Source organism: Dendrobates tinctorius, unplaced genomic scaffold (genome assembly GCF_039654945.1).
Source record: "Dendrobates tinctorius isolate UK_male_01 unplaced genomic scaffold, ASM3965494v1 ptg000029l, whole genome shotgun sequence".
Classification (NCBI taxonomy): Eukaryota; Metazoa; Chordata; class Amphibia; order Anura; family Dendrobatidae; genus Dendrobates; species Dendrobates tinctorius.
The window spans coordinates 23,360,574-23,379,462 of NW_027361697.1; the positions used below are offsets into that span (position 1 = coordinate 23,360,574).

The 18,889-nt window shown below is 43.4% G+C and overlaps 1 protein-coding gene across 1 annotated transcript in view; it reads left to right on the forward strand.

The window, feature by feature from the left end:
• Window positions 1-18,889, forward strand: part of HFM1 (helicase for meiosis 1) — a 307,691-nt gene that overhangs the window by 117,162 nt on the left and 171,640 nt on the right. Inside the window, exons 13-14 of the mRNA XM_073571760.1 lie at window positions 14,177-14,220; window positions 17,041-17,142. Coding sequence (XP_073427861.1) covers window positions 14,177-14,220; window positions 17,041-17,142 — 146 coding nt within the window. The remainder of the gene's footprint in view (window positions 1-14,176; window positions 14,221-17,040; window positions 17,143-18,889) is intronic.

Genomic DNA, 18,889 nt, shown 5'->3' on the forward strand with positions numbered 1-18,889 from the left:
CGGAGCGGAGCCGTGTGTGTGTACGAGGTGTACGGAGAGGAGCCGTGTGTACGAGGTGTACGGAGCGGAGCCGTGTGTGTGTACGAAGCGGAGCCGCGCGTGTACGAGGTGTATGGAGCGGAGCCGTGTGTGTGTACGAGGTGGAGCCGCGCGTGTACGAGGTGTATGGAGAGGAGCCGTGTGTGTATGAGGTGTACGGAGAGGAGCCGTGTGTACGAGGTGTACGGAGAGGAGCCGTGTGTGTACGAGGTGTACGGAGCGGAGCCCTGTGTGTACGAGATGTACGGAGAGGAGCCGTGTGTGTGTACGAGGTGTACGGAGAGGAGCCGTGTGTGTACGAGGTGTACGGAGCGGAGCCCTGTGTGTACGAGGTGTACGGAGAGGAGCCACGCGTGTACGAGGTGGACAGAGTGGAGCCGTGTGTGTATGGGATGTACGGAGCGGAGCCAAGTGTGTACAAAGCATACAAAGCGTGCTTTTCCCACAGACACAGGAGTACACGGCGGAGCCCCGAGGAGCATTTTAAAACACACACATGACATTCCACCTGAAGTGATGTGCTGGAAGCTGACCGGAAATGAGATAATTTCTTGAGGAGATTGTGACGGAACCAGGAATGCTTCAGATCCATCACCGTGTCCTCCTCCGACAGCGCAGACAGCAGGATCGCCTTGGAATCGGGGATGCCGGCCATGTGAGCGGATCATGATAGGTCCTGCACCGGGAGGCTCAGGTGGGCACTACAATGGGAGCCGGGCTGCTATAGTATCTTTGTAGAATCTTTCTTTATTTCTTTCTCTCTTTTTCTTTCTCTCTCTGTTCTTTCTTCCCCTCTTTCTTTCTTTTTGTTTCCTCTCTTTCTCTCTGTTCTTTCTTTCTTTTCTTTACTTCTTTCTCTCTCTGTTCTTTCTCTGTCTCTCTCTGTCCTTTCTTTCTTTCCCCTCTTTCTCTCTCTGTTCTTTCTCTGTCTCTCACTGTTCTTTCTTTCTTTCCCCTTTCTTTCTCTCTCTCTGTTATCTTTTTTCTCTCTCTCTCTGTTTTCTCTCTTCCTTAGTGCCAGTCAGTGTGCCCATAATGCCAGCCACTGTGCCCTCAGTACCAGTCAGTGTGACCAGCAGTGCTAAATGGGTGCGATTAGGTGTGGACATGGGTGTGACTATTTGTGAAATGGGTGTGGCTGCGCGCGCCGCGGTCTTTGTCCATCTTTCCCTTCTTCAAAAGTTGGGAGGTATGATAGGGGCGGCTATGACCAGGGGGTCTGGTTGCCCAATAGAGAGCAGTTCTGCCAGGAATTATGTAATCATGCATACAAAAGGGGACAGAGATTTGGGAGGAGTACTGTAACTAAAAGCAATAAATAGGACTGAGCTGAAATACTGGGCACAGCTATGACTACATGTTATATAGTCGTGTTAATCTCCTCTCACTTCTTGTAAACTACAAGTGTACAAAGATATTATATAGTCACCATGTGACTAGTGGGCCTGTGTAACTTCAAATGCCAGGGCTGAATTTTAGTCCCAGTCCGGCCCTGGGTATAGTACAATGAAAAATACTTAACTTCTTACATGACATGTCTGATATCTATTTTAAATTCTACAATACCTCAAAAAAACAGACAGTATATTACTCCATACAGTATTATGGCCACCACATAGTTTGCCATACAGAATAATGAGCACCATATATTTCTCCATGCAGAATAATTTGTCTCATATAATGTTCCATACAGTATATGATGAGCTCCACAGAATGCTCCAGTATATGATGGGGCCTCATGGATGATGCTCCAGTGTATGATGGCCACAAATAATGCTCACTATTCAATGGGCCCCATTTCTAATGCCCAAGTGTATAATGGGCCCCGTAAATGCTGCTCCAGTATCAGATGTCCCCCAATTGGAATGCTCCAGTATATGATGGGCCTCATGGATGATGCTCCAGTGTATGATGTCCCCAAATAATGCTCAATATATAATGGGCCCAAAATAATGCTCAATATATAATGGGCCCCAAATAATGCTCAATATATAATGGGCCCCATTTCTAATGCTCCAGTGTATAATGCGCCCCGTAAATGCTGCTCCAGTGTATGATGGCCCCCATTTGGAATGCTTCAGTATATGATGGGCCTCATGGATGATGCTCCAGTGTATAATGCGCCCCGAAAATGCTGCTCCAGTGTCTGATGTCCCCCATTTGGAATGCTCCAGTATATGATGGGCCTCACGGATGATGCTCCATTGTATGATGGCCCCAAATAATGCTCACTATACAATGGGGCCCATTTCTAATGCTCCAGTGTATAATGGGCCCCGTAAATGCTGCTCCAGTATCAGATGTCCACAATTGGAATGCTCCAGTATATGATGGGCCTCATGGATGATGCTTCAGTGTATGATGGCCAAAAATAATGCTCCATTTCTAATGCTCCAGTGTATAATGGGCCCCGTAAATGCTGCTCCAGTATTGGATGTCCCCCAATTGGAATGCTCCAGTATATGATGGGCCTCATGGATGATGCTCCAGTGTATGATGGCCCCAAATAATGCTCACTATACAATGGGCCCCATTTCTAATGCTCCAGTGTATAATGGGCCCCGTAAATGCTGCTCCAGTATCAGATGTACCCAATTGTAATGCTCCAGTGTATGATGGCCCCAAATAATGCTCCATATATAATCTGGCCCATTTTAAATGCTCCAGTATATGAAGGGCCTCATGGATGATGCTCCAGTGTCTGATGGGTCCAAATAATGCTCCATATATCAGGGGGTGTGTTAAGGGGTTAACAAATGGGACAGTTTAATAGGGCGGGAAGTTACGAACGTGTCAATACTAAATATGTTTTTCTGTTTGTTTTTTTATTTTCCAAAATATTCTGTTAGGGAGGATTTTTTTTTTTCTTAATATTTGTTAGGCTGTGTGCCCACGTAGCGATTTTTAAGCGTTTTTGGGCGCGAAAACGTTTAAAAATCGTGTACAGAATGCCCCCCATGCATTCCTATGGCATTCCGCACATGCTGTGCTAATGCTGCGCTTTTTTCCGCGGTGGAATCGCATCGCGGAAAAAATCGCAGCATGGTCATTCTTTTGTGCGAAATCGCAAAGAATTGCTGCGATTCCGCACCCTTAGGGATGCATGAGAATCACTTACTTCCCGCATGTGGCTATGCCCACCATGCGGGAAGTTAAGCGTCTCATGTGCGGTTGGTACCCACGGTGTGGAGGAGAGGAGACTGTCCTCCAGGCCCTGGGTACCATACCCCTGTAAAAAAAAGAATAAAAAATATAAAATCGGGGTATATTTACCTTCCGACGTCCCGCGCTGCATTCCCGGCCTCAGCGTTCCCAGTAATGCCTTGCGGCAAGGTCCTGTGATGACGTGGTCTCGCGAGATCGCTATAGCAACGCGAGACCAACGTTATCACAGGTCTCGCAAGGCATCGCTGGGAACGGGAGCGCCGCTGAGACAGCGCGGGACGCCGGAAGGTAAATATACCCCGATTTTTTTATTTTTTTTTGCATTTTAACATTCTATCTTTTACTATTGAGGCCGCATAGGCGGCCTCAATATTAAAAAGCTGCTCACACTTGTCAAACACTATGTTTGACGAGTGTGACCAACCTGTCAATCACTTTTCAAGCGATGCTTCAAATCGCTTGGAAAGTGCTTGAATATCGCACTCGAAAATCGCGGTGAAATCGCGCGGAAAAAAAACGCGCGATTTCTGGGAAGGAGTCCGGTTTTTAGTGTCCGGAATAAAATGCTACGTGGGCACATAGCCTTAAGCTTTTTTTATTTTTTACATTATTCCCATTTTTTTACATTTTTTAATCATTACATTGTCCACGGGGGGGGCATCGTTGGCATGTGTCAGATCGCCAATCTCGCACGTCACACAGCGATGTGTCAGATCAGCAGTATGACAGGCGCAGCACAAGGCCTCTGCCATTTATATCTCAGAAGTGCAGTGAGTGCTGCTGATGGAGGCAAACTTATGACGGCTATTTATAACAACACTCACCACGATGGGATGCGCTCTGTGAGCGTATGCTGGCAAGGCGGTCACGCGATCTGTAACGCAGATCTGCCAGCTTTTTGCGTATCTGCGTGGTGGAGCGGTGAATCCCAAAGTGTGTTGCCAGGCCACGCTTAATCCTGTGCAGCACAGCCTGCTTGTGCAGAACTGGATGCTCATACTGTTCTGCACAGTGGTAATCTCGGGCATCCATTTCTTCGATGAGGTAACGCACCTCAGCCTCCCCCCACGGTGATGCACGTCGCCTGGCCGCCATTTTAACGCCTCTGAAAACAGACTAGGCCGCAATAGCGTTGTAAGACACGCCCACGACGCATCAGCTCCGCCCAGTGTAATTGACGTGCGGCGGATTTCACTTTCATTACTGCGACGCAATTGCGTCCTGAAATTGATGCTTCATCTATATACCTTCTGAGGTCATAAAATAACACTGGGATGCTGAATGAAGGTTGTTTAGTGAATGGATATATATCTCTTTTTCTAAATAGATATATATCCATATGACTATATATGTATGCATACATGTTTGTCTATGAGTTTGAATGTGTATATGTGGGTGTGTGTATATGTGTGTTTGTATATATGTGTGTAGATGTGTATGTATAGGAATATGTATGTTTTTATGTATATATCGGTATACAATTGAGAATACGTTGGTTTAAGAGCAGCACATCCACGCTGAACTTTCCTCCCATCTCTCATCTAACTTGCGCTTTGACAATCTACAATATGGTTTCCGCCCCCATCACTCCACCGAGACAGCCTTGACCTAAATTGACCACTTTACAAAATTGACAGTTGACCACTGCCTCCTAATACAGATCCTCTCCTCATTTGGCATTAAAAACCCCGCCCTTTCCAATCGCACATTCAGCGTGTCCCACTCCCAGACTACCGTCTCATCCCACCCTCTCTTTGTTGGAGTCCCCCAAGGCTCTGTTCTAGGACCCCTAATATTCTCACTTGGCCTGGGGCGACACATAAAGTCCCACGGATTCCAGTACCACGTTTATGCCAATGATAATAATAATAATAATAATAAGGGCCCTTACAACAGAAACAATGAGAAACCAAGGTTTTCCAAAGTAAAAAACAAAATTTATTAGACAAAGCATTAGAAAACTGTAAAATACTGAAGAGAAACATAAAAATCCATAAGCAAAAAACACATAATATAATGTGTTTTTGTACAAATATGTACAAAAATGAAAGTACTGTTAACTATCTCAGTAGTAGTCCACTATAATTTCTGGTGCTGCCAATTAACAGCACCGGGACCGTTAAAATAATAACAGTAATTTTTCTCTGCAGGTCTTCGCATCCTGTGTGTTTCTTCTGGGTCCCAAAGGTCGAAGGCCAGCAATTGCGTGTTCGTTTGCCCGCCATTCGCCGAGCTGAACTTCTCCATTACTTTGGTTCACAGAGTCCACAAAGCCAGTAGGACAGTATGAAATTGAATCCCGCCGGCGAAGAAAATTGTGAAGCACACAACAGGTCAAAACAACAGAGTCAATAGACTCAAGTTTCATGTTAATGGGTGTGTGCAAAACCCGAAAGCAATTAGCCAAGATTCCAAATGCATTTTCGACAACACGACGTGCCCTTGATAAATGGTAATTATAAATTCTTCGTTCCGGTGTGAGAGTTTTTTTGAGGGAAAGGTTTTATAAGATTGGGATGAAGCGGGAAGGCCTCATCGCTAATAAAAACAAAGTTCAGGTTTCCTCCAGTCTCAGAGTTGGGAGGCAAGTGAAGTTCAGATTTATACAAACGTATTCTCCAAAACTCCATCGGAAACCCTTCCGTTCATTCCAACGTCAACATAAATGAATTCGTAGTTTGCGTTTACAAGGGCCATCAGGATGATGCTGAAATAGCCCTTGTAGTTGAAGAAATATGATCCACTGTTAGGTGGTTGAGTTATACGGATATGTTTACCATCCAAAGCCCCACCACAGTTAGGGAACTGCCACAGCTGATCAAAATCGTTGGCGATCTTGCTCCATTCCACCTCCGTGGTGGGAAACTCCATGTAGCTCCGAAGACAACTAAAAATCGCCTTACACGTTTCCGGAATGAGAACGCTCAGCAGTGGCCTTGAAATGGCGGAAGAAAAATGCAAGTCTTGCAAGGAGCGTCCGGTGGCCAGGAATCGCAGCGTGACTGCCAATCTTTCATATGCTGGGATGGCAGCACGCATCACTGTATCCTTGCGTTTGATTAGTGGAGTATTTTTTTCAAGTAAAAATGTAAAGGATTCCTCAGACATCCACAGATAATTGCGGAAATCATGAGGATTTTTATCCTGAAGCTCTTTCACCAGCTGCATGTGGGACAATTCGGACCTCTTCTGCAGCCATTCTCTTGTCCACATGCGACGCTTTCTTTTTGAACGCCTCTCCTGCATCCGTGACTCTTCTTGATGCCGAGCTTCCTCAACAAGCAATGCAGCAACCACGACAGCACACTCCGCATTGTTCATGATGGTGCAAACTGAAACAAAAAAGTTACAATAGTTGTTTTGTTGGGGGTTGGGTGCGTGCACACAAGACCACCTAAAATGGCTGACCAGGCATTAAACATACTCACAGACAAAGAAACCACACCCTCCCTCCAACCAGAGCAATGAAAGCAGATAATTGGTATCTGTTCTATAAATTTGTGATAATGGAAACGCAGTTGAGACCCCAAATGATACCTACTGTGATTAGAAGAACCGTTGATGAATAGAAAAATCAGTGTGGAGTCGCAGCCGGAGAACGCTACTTCGATCTGTAACCATCAAGAAGGGACAACGAACACAAACGCTGCTATGCTGCCTTCTTCACGGGGTCAGGAACAATGAAGAAAAGTGCCACTGTGTTGCCTTCTTTAAGGGCAAGGACGCCAATCAGAACGCAGTAGCGACCACCAATCGGAGCTGAGGGGCGCGGAAAAGGCACCGCTTAAACACGCCTATGTTTCTCGCTTCAAGTTGCTAGCGAGGTCGTTGGTTAGGTGTCAAACAGAACGATGCATGCTACCCAGCGGGGCCTCAACGACCACAAAAATGTCCAGACTATTCCTAAACGACCAGCGATCTCACAGCAGGGGCCTGGTCGCCGCTACCTGTCACACGTAGCGAGATCGCTTGTAAGGTCGCTGTTGCGTCACAAAACTTGTGACTCAGCAGCGATCTTGCTAGCGATCTCGCTGTGTGTGACGGGGGCTTTATCCACACCCCTTTTCATTAAGGCCATTCCCTCTGATCTGGCACATTTCAATACTGTGTGGAAAACACATCTATATATAAAAATGAATGTATGTATGTGTGTAACACCAACCAATCACGAAGCATCTTTCATTTCACCAGAGCTGTTCAAAAGAAACTGAGCTGTGATTGGTTGCTATGAGCAACAGTTTTCCTCGCAACCAATCACTAAGCATCTCTCATTTCACCAGAGCTGGTTAAAAGAAGCTGAGCTGTGATTCGTTGCTATGAGCAAGTTTTCCCAGTTGACAACACCTCAGCAGACACTGACATGGTGGGAGAAATCTAGCATCCCTGGGAACATAAGCTCCCAGCCATTGTCTGCTCCCCAGACAGGAGCACAGAACACATGACAGAAATGAAAAAAACCCCACCCATGCCCATATACAAATCACACAACTTCCATCCCATAGGCACATCTTCCCTCTTAAAGGGATCTCCGGTATGGAAGTCGGGGCAAATCCTTCCAGCACTTTGGTTTTGACCTCAGGCCTCTCTTAAAGGGATCCCCGGTATGGAAGTTAGGACCATTCCACTCAGTTCTGTGGTTCTGACCCCAGGGTCTCTTAAAGGGATCATTGGTATGCAGGTTAGGGCAAATCCACTTAGCGTTTTGGTACTGAACCAAGGCATTTTTTAAAGGGATCTCCGGTATGGAAGGCAGGGCAAATCCATCCAATGCTTTGGTTCTGACCCCATGCCTCTCTTAAAGGGATCCCCGGTATGGAAGTCAGGGCAATTGCCTTCAAATGCTCTGGTACTGACCCCAGGCTCTCTTAAAGGGATCTCCTGTATGGAAGTTAGGGAAAATCCCTCAGCGCTGATTCTGACCCCAGGGTTCTATTAAAGGGATCATTGGTATGCAAGTCAGGGCAAATCCATCCAGCGCTCTTGTTCTGATCCCAGGCTTTCTTAAAGGGATCCCCGGTATGGAAGTTAGGGCAAATCCACTCTGCACTTTGGTACTGACCCCATGCCTCTCTTAAAGGGATCCCTGGGATGGAAGTCAGGGCAATTGCCTTCAAATGCTCTGGTACTGACCCCAGGCTCTCTTAAAGGGATCTCCTGTACGGAAGTTAGGGCAAATCCCTCAGCGTTCTGATTCTGACCCCAGTTTTCTGTTAAAGGGATCATTGGTATGCAAGTAAGGGCAAATCCACTCAGCGCTCTGGTTCTGACCTCAGGCCTTTCTTAAAGGGATCTCTGGTATGGAAGTTAGGGTAAATCCCTCAGCGCTCTGAGTCTCACCCCAGGCTTCTATAAAAGGGATCATTGGTATGGAAGTCAGGGCAAATCCACTCAGCGCTCTGGTTCTGACGCCAGGCCTCTCTTAAAGGGATCCCCTGTGTGGAAGTTAGGACCGTTCCACTCAGCGCTCTGGTTCTGACCCCAGGCTGACGGGATGATGTGAGATATTAGGGAGAGTAGTCCGGTGGCTCTGGCTGATGGGAAGATGCGGAATATTAGGGGGAGTAGTCCGGTGGCTCTGACGGGATTATGTGGGATATTAGGGGTAGTAGTCCGGCGGCTGTGATGGGATGATGTGGGATATTAGTGGTAGTTGTCCGGTAGCTCAGGCTGATGGGATGATGTGGGCTTTTAGGGGTAGCAGTCCGGCGGCTGTGACAGGATGATGTGGGATATTAGTGGTAGTTGTCCGGTGGCTCTGGCTGACAGGATGATGTGAGATATTAGGGGTAGTAGTCAGTTGGCTTTGACGGGATGATGTTGGATATTAGGGGTAGTAGTCCGGTGGCTCTGGGTGACGGGACAATGTGGGATATTAGGGGTAGTAGTCCGGTAGCTCTGGCTGACGGGATGATGTGGGATATTATAGTGAATGTGGCTATGTGGAGTCGGTGGGGCTCTACACTCAGCTTTATATATATATATAGATATAATCATTATAATTTGTTATATTTGTTATAACTAACCGTAGTTAGTTACTATGCCCGGGCAGCGCCCGGCTCTTTAGCTAGTTTTAAATATGGGCAAGTCATGGAAGATGGTGTTTTTTTTGCCTGAATTCTGTTTGTTTGTTTTTTTAATGTCATATTTATACCCTATTGTTTTTTTCTAATTTCTTTATATTTTGTAATTGCCGATTTTATTTTTTATTTTATTTACTATACATGATTATGGGGACATCCATCTTGCCTGATCTTTCAGAGATATGCATTACAGATGCTACAAGGAAACAATAGTCAGGAGAGGTGCATTTCCTTATTTTAAATGGTTTTGTAGGCATGATCTGTGCAGTGGTCATTGCTCAGGGAGTAGGAGGATGTGAACTGTAGCAACAGCCTGTAGTGAACCCTGGATCCTGTGCTATCTATTTATGGGTGTTACCTTTGAATGTAATCTTGACTAAGATGAAAATGGCATGGCTGTTGAAATGTGATTTCTACATGCTTAATTTTCATGTCAAATATTGCTATTAACCTGCAGACGTAGGGTCAATATGTAGGTTAATATTGTTCTAAAGCTGTGCAGCAGCCGCCGCACTGAGAGCCCAGCTGCCAGGAGGAAATTAACTTTATTCCTCCCAGTAGTCTCTGGATTTCAGTCAAAGGCATGTCCATTGCGGCTTCAGTGACTGCTTAGTACGTAGTGAGCAGCAGCTGTAACTGTGCCCCAGCACTGACTGACAGCGACTCTGCAGTGTAGTTAAAGGAAATCTGTCATCAGGTTTTTGCTATAGAATCAGTGAGCAGCATGATGTGGGGGCAGAGTCTCTGATTCCAGCAATCTACTGGACTGCTAGCACAGTTTTGATAGAATCACTGGTTTTGAGCTGTATATAAACCCGGCCCCACACACCACTGATTTTCAGCTTCCTGTGTACTCTGCATATTGTCAGCAAGCTGCTAAACAGTGATGGGGGTGAGATTGCACAGATTAGCCTGACTGCCTGTCATGGGACACATAGTTCTGCAGTGATAATCTGTTGCTGAAGAGACACTGATTGTATTCAAACTACAGAAAGCTGCTGAGCAAGTGACACATCCTTGGAATCAGGTTCTCTTCCCCTACATTATACTGCTTTAAGATTAAACAGGTTATCCACTAATTCAACATTGATGACCTATTCTTAGTATAGGTCATTAGGTCATCAATTTCTGATCGTTGGGGGTTTGACACTCAGCATCCCCGCTCATCAGCTCTTGTTGGTGACTGTCAGAAAGTGCTCAGTTACGGAGCTGCTCCATTTACTAATAGTGATTGAATTAAGTGGCAGATCTGCAGCACCCAGCTGTGGCCACTATCAATAGATGGAGCAGGCTGACATCTGCCGGCACCAAAAACAGCTGATTGCCGGTGTTCTGCCTTCTTCCACGAATGACGCTATGTGGATTACCGCATACGGCTAAACCTTTCATCCACTCCCAGTAACAAGACTGTATGGGTGCTTAAGTCTATTATTTATTGGAATGATATGGACAAAAATGGAAGATGATAACAGATGGTATAGTAGAACACAGTAGTAGATGAGATCAGGGGTTGTTGTTGTACAAAGTTGTAGATGATATCAGAGATTGTTGTCCACAGATATGGATGATTCAGGTAAAAACTATAAGAAACAGATAATGCAGCATGTCAGTCCTGGTAGGCAATATCACAGCAATATAGGGTACTATCACAACAGTAGCAATGATACAGGATGCTGTTATATCAGTAGCATGCATTATATAGAAGCTGAGCAATACAACATACAAAGCAGTGAAAGAGATATCTAAAACAACTAATGGCTGCCAGCTTTGCATTTACTGACCAGAGGATGCATATAACTATCATGGGGGGCTGCATTATGGCTGCTAACACAGATGCATAGCACATAATTGCATTAAACCTTACCGGAATCCGCTTGTTATAAGCTGTGGTTTTGCAGGGACCTGAACACATCAGACTCCGTCAGAAATGGTTACATGCTGCAAACCCGGGAAGGAAAAAGGGCGGTGCTGAACAGTTAACCATTTAGGGAAACAGAAGATTCCAAACACATAAATAAGAAAGAGTAGGGCAACTATGACACCTAATGGCCATAGCTGAAACAGCAGTTAAAAAATATCTTGCTGCACAGAATGGGCTGAACAGTCGGGTGTGCTGGAAATCGCACGACCACCAATCAGACATTGATGACCGATCCTAATGTTGAAATTGAAGACAACCTCTTTAACCCCTTCCTGACATCAGACGTACTATCCCGTCCATGGGACCCGGGCCCCTATGCCCATGGACGGGATAGTACGTCTCAGCGATTCGCGGTGCCCACGTGGTGAGCGCCGCTGATCGCGGTCGGGTGACAGCTAATTATCACGTACCGCCCCGACACGTTAACCCCTTGCACACAGCGATCAAACATGATCGCGGTGTACCGGGGGTTAAAGGGAAGCATCGGCAGGGAGGGGGCTCCCTCCGTGCTTCCCTGAGCCCCCCACGGCAGTGCAATGTGCAGCGCTGCTGCGGGGGGCTCCTTCCCTGCAGGCCCCTGAATCCAAGATGGTGACGGGGGCCTTCGGGGGCCTGCAGGGAGCTGGTTTCCTCAGTGCCTGCAAAGCGCAGGCATGAGGAAGTCTGCAGCAGTGCCTGTGACAGATCGCTGATCTGTCACAGTGATCTGTGATGTGACAGATCGCTGATCTGTCACAGTGATCTGTGATGTGACAGATCAGCGATCTGTCACAGGACAGTGATGTCCCACCTGGGACTATGTAATAAAGTTAAAAAAAAAGTGGTAAAATAATTTTAAAAAATCGCCAAATATATTAGAAGAAAAAATAAAAATTCCCCCAATAAATCTATTTTTTGGAAAAAAAAACAAAAAAACCAATAAAAGTACACATATTAGGTATTGCCGCGTCCGTATCGACCTGCCCTATAAAACTGTCCCATTAGTTAACCCCTTTAGCGGACCCCTTAAAAAATAAAAATAAAAAACGAAGTAAAAAATAATGATTTATTATCATACCGCCAAACAAAAAGTGCAATAGTGCGCGATCAAAAAGACGCATATAAATATCCATGGTACCGCTGAAAACGTCATCTTGTCCCGCAAAAAACGAGCTGCCATACAGAATCATCAGCGAAAAAATATAAAAGTTATAGCTCGCAGAATAAAGCGATGCAAAAATTATTATTTTTTATATAAAATAGTTTTCATTGCATAAAACCGACAAAACATAAAAAAAGACCTAAATGAGGTATCGCTGTAACCGTACTGACCCGAAGAATAAAACCGCTTTATTAATTTTACTGCACGCGGAACGGTGTAAACGCACCTCCCCAAAAGAAATTCATGAAACGCTGGTTTTTGTTCATTCTGTGTCCCAAAAATCGGAATAAAAAGCGATCAAAAAATGTCATGTGCCCGAAAATGGTAACAATAAAAACGTCAACTCGTCCTGCAAAAAATAAGGCCTCACATGACTCGGTGGGTCAAAATACGGAAAAATTATAGCTCTCAATATGTGGTGATGCAAAAACTATTCTTACAATAAAAAGCGTCTTTTAGCGTATGACAGCTGCCAAACATAAAAACCCGCCACATGTGAGGTATCAGCGTACTCAGGACAAATTGCACAATAACTTTTAGGGTCCTGTTACCCTTGGGAAAATAAAAATTGGGGGTGAAAAGATCATTTTTGTGGAAAAAATATGATTTTTTAATTGTACGGCTGTACGTTATAAACTTCTGTGAAGCCCTTGTGGGTTCAAAGTTCTCACCACATATCTAGATAAGTTCCTTGGGGGGTCTAGTTTCCAAAATGGGGTCACTTGTAGGGGGTTTCCACTGTTTAGGTATATCAGGGGCTCTCCAAACGTGACATGGCGTCCAATCTGAATTCCAGCCAATTTTTTCATTGAAAAAGTCAAAAGGCGCTCCTTCCCTTCTGAGCTCTGCCATGCGCCGAAACAGTGGTTCCCCCCCACATATCAGGTATCAGCGTACTCAGGACAAATTGCACAATAACTTTTGCAGTCCAATTTCTCCTGTTACCCTTGGTAAAATAAAAAAAATTGAACCTGAAGTATTTTTTTTGTGAAAAAAGTTAGATGTTCATTTTTTTTTTTTTTAAATATTCAAAAAATTCCTGTGACGCACTTAAAGGGTTACTAAACTTCTTGAATGTGGTTTTGAGCACCTTAAGGGGTGCAGTTTTTAGAATGGTGTCACTTTTGGGTATTTTCTATCATATAGACCCCTCAAAGTGGCTTCAAATGTGATGTGGTCCTAAAAATAAAATGGTGTTGCAAAAATGAGAAATCGCTGGTCAATTTTTAACCCTTATAACTTCCTAACAAAAAAAAATTTTGGTTCCAAAATTGTGCTGATGTAAAGTAAACATGTGGGAAATGTTACTTATTAGTTTTTTGTGTGCCGTATCTCTGTGATTTAAGGGCATAAAAATTCAAAGTTGGAAAATTGCGAAATTTTCAAAATTTTCGCCAAATTTCCGTTTTTTTCAAAAATAAACGCAAGTTATTTGAATGAAATTTTACCACTATCATGAAGTACAATATGTCACGAGAAAACAGTGTCAGAATCACCGGGATCCATGGAAGCGTTTCAGAGTTATTACCTCATAAAGGGACAGTGGTCAGAATTGTAAAAATTGGCCCGGTCATGAACGTGCAAGCCACCCTTGGGGGTGAAGGGGTTAAATAGCTGATACCTGCTGCCAGATTAATGATTGAGGGTACAAAAGGTATTAAACCTTTTTCAGACAAATGATTCTTAATGGCCAGAACAAAGAAAGAAATGCGAGCGTATATCACAAAAATGCTATGAATTGTTTTCCCTATGTCCAATATGTATTAATGAAAAGCAATTTATACATTGAATTTACTAGTTGAAATATTTTTTGTCTTCCTACAATGCTAGGCTTCTGATGGCTGTCAATTCTGTAAAAGATTCTAAATTGCGCGGTAGGTTTCTTCTAATTCTAATGGTATGGCAGTCTCTTACTTTTTGCTACTGTGGTCATGTGGTTAATAACAAGCAGTGACGGTTGTGTACATGGCTTTCCTTTTTTTTTGATGTGGTCAAACACGACGAGTTTTCTAGTGGAAATCGCTTCAGGTAACGCCCTTTCTTTGAGGAATCCTAGGAGTTTTTTTTGTTTCCTGAAGTTTTTTCAAAAAGCTTTAGAAGCATCTTGGAAGAGTTTTTCTTTTTTTTTTTTTGTTTTTGTTTTGATGCCTTTTTGATTGGATAGTGCATAGTTGATTCTATCAGGAGCTGCTTCCAAGATTTTACATGCACCTCCTTTCCACCAGGCGTTTTTCAAAACTAATAGAGGGGAAAAAAATGTAAAAAGAAATGAAAATACGAACAGCAAAATTGTTTTACAATGGAAATAAATACAAACTGTTTCTGAAGCTATTTATCAGGCTTTTTTTTTAAGCCGACTTACATAAACAAAGTCCTCAAAAAACTTTGTGTGCACTTACTCCAATACTGCTTCCTACTCTCATTCTGCTCTTATGTGATCATTGCATGTCAGAAATGTGCAGGAGCTGATGGGTGTTGGCAGACCTGGTGCATTCAGGAGTCTGAATTTGCCCTGTAATTGGGATTATATATGCCAGTCCTAGTTATAAGGAAAATTAGCATGAAAAAAAAAGTTTCAATGCCATCTAAACGTCTTTTATATCTTTATAGAGGACTCGATGCAAAACTAAATATTTAAATCATATTTTAGTGTGAAATGTAACTGCATATTTAGATTTGATTTTTTTGCATTTTCACCCAATATTTCCAAAAACTTAAAGAATATGAATATAAAAATGACATAAAGCTTAGATATATGTATCACGAAGAATGTGCCTTGTTATGAACGTGAAAAAATGGCCCAGTGTTGAACAGGTTAAAGGAAATCTGTCAGATGATTTTTTCATAGCATACTAACAGTATCACGAAGTAGGGCTTAGGAAGCCCTTTCAGAATATATAACATTTATTGCTCTATTCTGTCCCGTTGTCTTACTGTAAGCCCGGACAACTCAGAGTCGTGCACCAGCTAGTCAAGAGTATGTAAGTACAAAGTAAATATTCACCCCTATAAACACCCATAATCCCACCCACCAATGTGCACTGACGTCAGTGATGGGGTGCAGTCAAATTGCTGTATTATTCGCTTGAGGATTGCATTGCAATCCTCGGACTGGCCGGCGTCTCTCCTGAACTGACAGTGGCAGCATGTATTTCTATGCAGCTATAACTTAACTATCACTGACTTCAGCGCAGAGGAGTGGATGGGATTATGAGTGGGGGATTTACATATACTTGACAGTGCGTGACTCTGTATTATCTGGAGCTTACAGCAACACAACGGAGCAAGGTAGAGCAACAAATGTTACATATTCTGAAAGGGCTGCCCAAGCCCTATTTCAGGGTACTATCAATATACTAGGAAATAATGACCTGATTCCCTTTATACAAATTCTAATAGTCACAACAATTCAATATATTCTTTGATTTCCTATTCTATTAGATTATGCAATTTTTTCTCCAGGTGCATTTTTAACTGATGACTTACGGTACTTTTTCTGGGTTTACGTGTTCTGACTATGGCCGGTAAATCGACTGCTGATCGGCTACATGCAAGCTGATCAGTAACCACTGATCTAAAAGACACCAAGGAGATCAGTTTATTGGTCTCGTTTAGACAGGCCTATCACAATTCTCTGCGCACAGTATGATCACTGGTACAGTCGTTCTGTACGCATAGAACATAATTTTATCGGCAACCCATGTCCTGTTTCCACCAATACCAATGTTCTTTAAGCCAGCTTAAAAATGATCACAAAACTAACGAGTGTTTTGCTTGTTTGCCAGGTATTTGCTGGCCTATGTAAATGGGTCAATAGTCGGGAACAAGTGTTTAGTATGAATGCTTCTTCTCCGATCATCTCTCCTTCTAAATGGGCCATTACTCTTCAAATGCAATACTTGAGCTGTCTTCATGCCTCACTCTGTTGCAGCAGAAGCCACCAAAACTGTGCTGGTGTTGGGGTTGCACTCTGGCTTTAAATTGTGACTAAAGACCCTCATACACATTAGAATAAATCATCTGAACTTGCGTTTATCGACTGGTTCTTCCTACATTCTAATGTGTATGGAGGCGCAGGCTGACTAATGGTCGGGAAAGATGTTGATCACCCATGTCCGATTTCGTACAGCCAATCTCATTGTTATCCCTGAAATATGCTGCTGGCTGGCATGTCAGCCAGTCGCTTTAGCTAAGAAAATTCCAACCAAGTGCTCCTCTGTATGGGAGTGCATTTTTGTAAGCATCATTTGGCCAACAGCTATCTAATGTGTATGGCCAGCCTTAGGTTTGCGTTGAAACTTTGCCCTTTCCCCTACTAGTTTGTGGCTGGATTTCTACACCCTCACAATTATGGCTTTTCTAACATGGTCTCCCTGTGCAACACTCACATGTGAGTCTTCCAGACACCTACTTTGCATGTCTTCCTATCCTGGCCGGTCTTCTTCCCCAGGTGTCTTCTGAACAATAGTCTGCATCCCTTGTGCAATGCCAATATATCGCATTTGTTCACTGTTAAATAATATCTGCCCCAAATTGTAGCAATGTGAGCATATTCAGAGTTGCAGGTGTATAATGCGGTCTCTACTAAACACGATGAGATTTCAAACAAAACGTTAATATTGTAGTTTTAAAGTTGTTGGAAAAGAAGACCTGCTTATATATGGAAGTGCATTAATCTACCAATATCATTGCAGATCTTGTGCTGTATGGTGTGGGATACCACCATGCCGGTGTGGATGTATCAGATAGAAAAATAATTGAAGCAATCTTTACTGTCGGAGACCTACCAGTACTTTGTACGTACATAGCAAAAGAATTATTCTAAGCATCAAATTTTTCAAAACTATTTGGAAACAATGAGGACAGCTTTTAATGACACAAGCCAGTGATTCCCAAACTCGAATCCTCACGGACCGCCCAATAGATAATGTTTTCAGAATTTCCTTAGTATTGCAAGGTTTCTTATGCCTTGATGATAATTCCATTATTTATACAATACTAAGGAAATCCCGAAAATATGACCTGTGAAGACTGGACTTTGTGTGTTTAAACATTATATTTGAACATGGTATTTAATGATATTATGGTCTTCAATTGAGATTGAAAAAGAAAAGATTGGACAAGGAAATTACATCACTATTCTTTTTTTTTTTGTTAAATAATATATCTTTATTTAGCTTACAAAAATGCATACAAATCCACATAAAAACCACGCGGAATTTCAATTGTGTTCTCTGCCAAGAGAGGCAGAATCTGTGCAGAATTTTATAAAAGCAAATCTGTATTGTGCACACATACCCTTTACATGTTTTTAATTGTTACAGTCACAGTAGAACTGGAACATTTTAGCAGACATTTTTGTGAACTGCTGCAAAACAATGTGTTTTAGCTGCAATTGTGGCACAAAAACATAACACAACTGCAACATGTGCACCCAGCCTTCGGTTAAATTCACCCTCTTTTTTATATTTATATATGAAACTATGGAGAATGAATCATCGGATTCATTTCCATCAAGTCAAAGTGAATCAGTTTGAATATACCAGTCTGTTTTTTATTTCTGCTTTTTTTTTTTCTAAATTATAATTATTATTATTTTGGTCGCTTTAGGTATGATATATTGATAATAGGAATGCAGACTAAGGTTAATTAGCTAATTGATTGTCAAACGTTAGATTAGGAAGAGGACAGTCATTGAAGTGAATGTAAGTACATTGCATGTTGCCACTTGTGAAGGTATTGCTACATTAGAGCTGCGGCCTTAGCTAGGCTGACAAGACTGTTAGGCCCAGCCTTGGTGCACGTGGATTTGTTGACCCACTGTGACACTGGTGAGGTCATGATTGTATGACAGGTAGCCACCAGGTACCACTTCTGGGCAGAACCCGGTACTGCAGCTGCTGACCCTAGGGGTCAGGTATGCATGCACTACTTTAGGGCTTAGTTCAGACATGCTGGTCTAGGATTCAGGATCAGGGTTAGGCCACTCATGGACTGGGGTATAGTGTTCATGCAGTGGCCACACTGGGACCAAGGGACTTTGGGAACAGGACTGGCTGCTCCCGGACCAGGAGACAATGTTTAGGCACTGGCCACTCCAGGATCAGGGGACATGGTTCAGGCACTGGCCACTCCGGAACTGGGGACAAGGTTTAGGTACTGGCCGCTACGTGATTTCAAAAATGGGGGGGACCCCACGCCGTTTTAATTATTTATTTAAATAATTCAAAAAAGCAGCGTGGGTACCTCTCTATTCTTGATAACCAACCTTGCTAAAGCTGACAGCTGATGGTTGCTGCCCCGAGCTGTGAGTTTTGCCTTGCTGGTTATAGAAAATACAGTAGAACCCACAGCGGATTTTTTTATTTATTTATAGCGCAGATGGCTGGTGAATACTCTCATCAGCCGCTCCTGCTGTCACTGTTATTAGCCGCAGCAGGTGTAGGTTGATGGAAGCAATAGTCCGCCGCACCTGCTCTTATTTAACAAAAAGGGAGAAAAGAGACACAGGAAAACATGCACACAACAGCAGAATGTCCATGA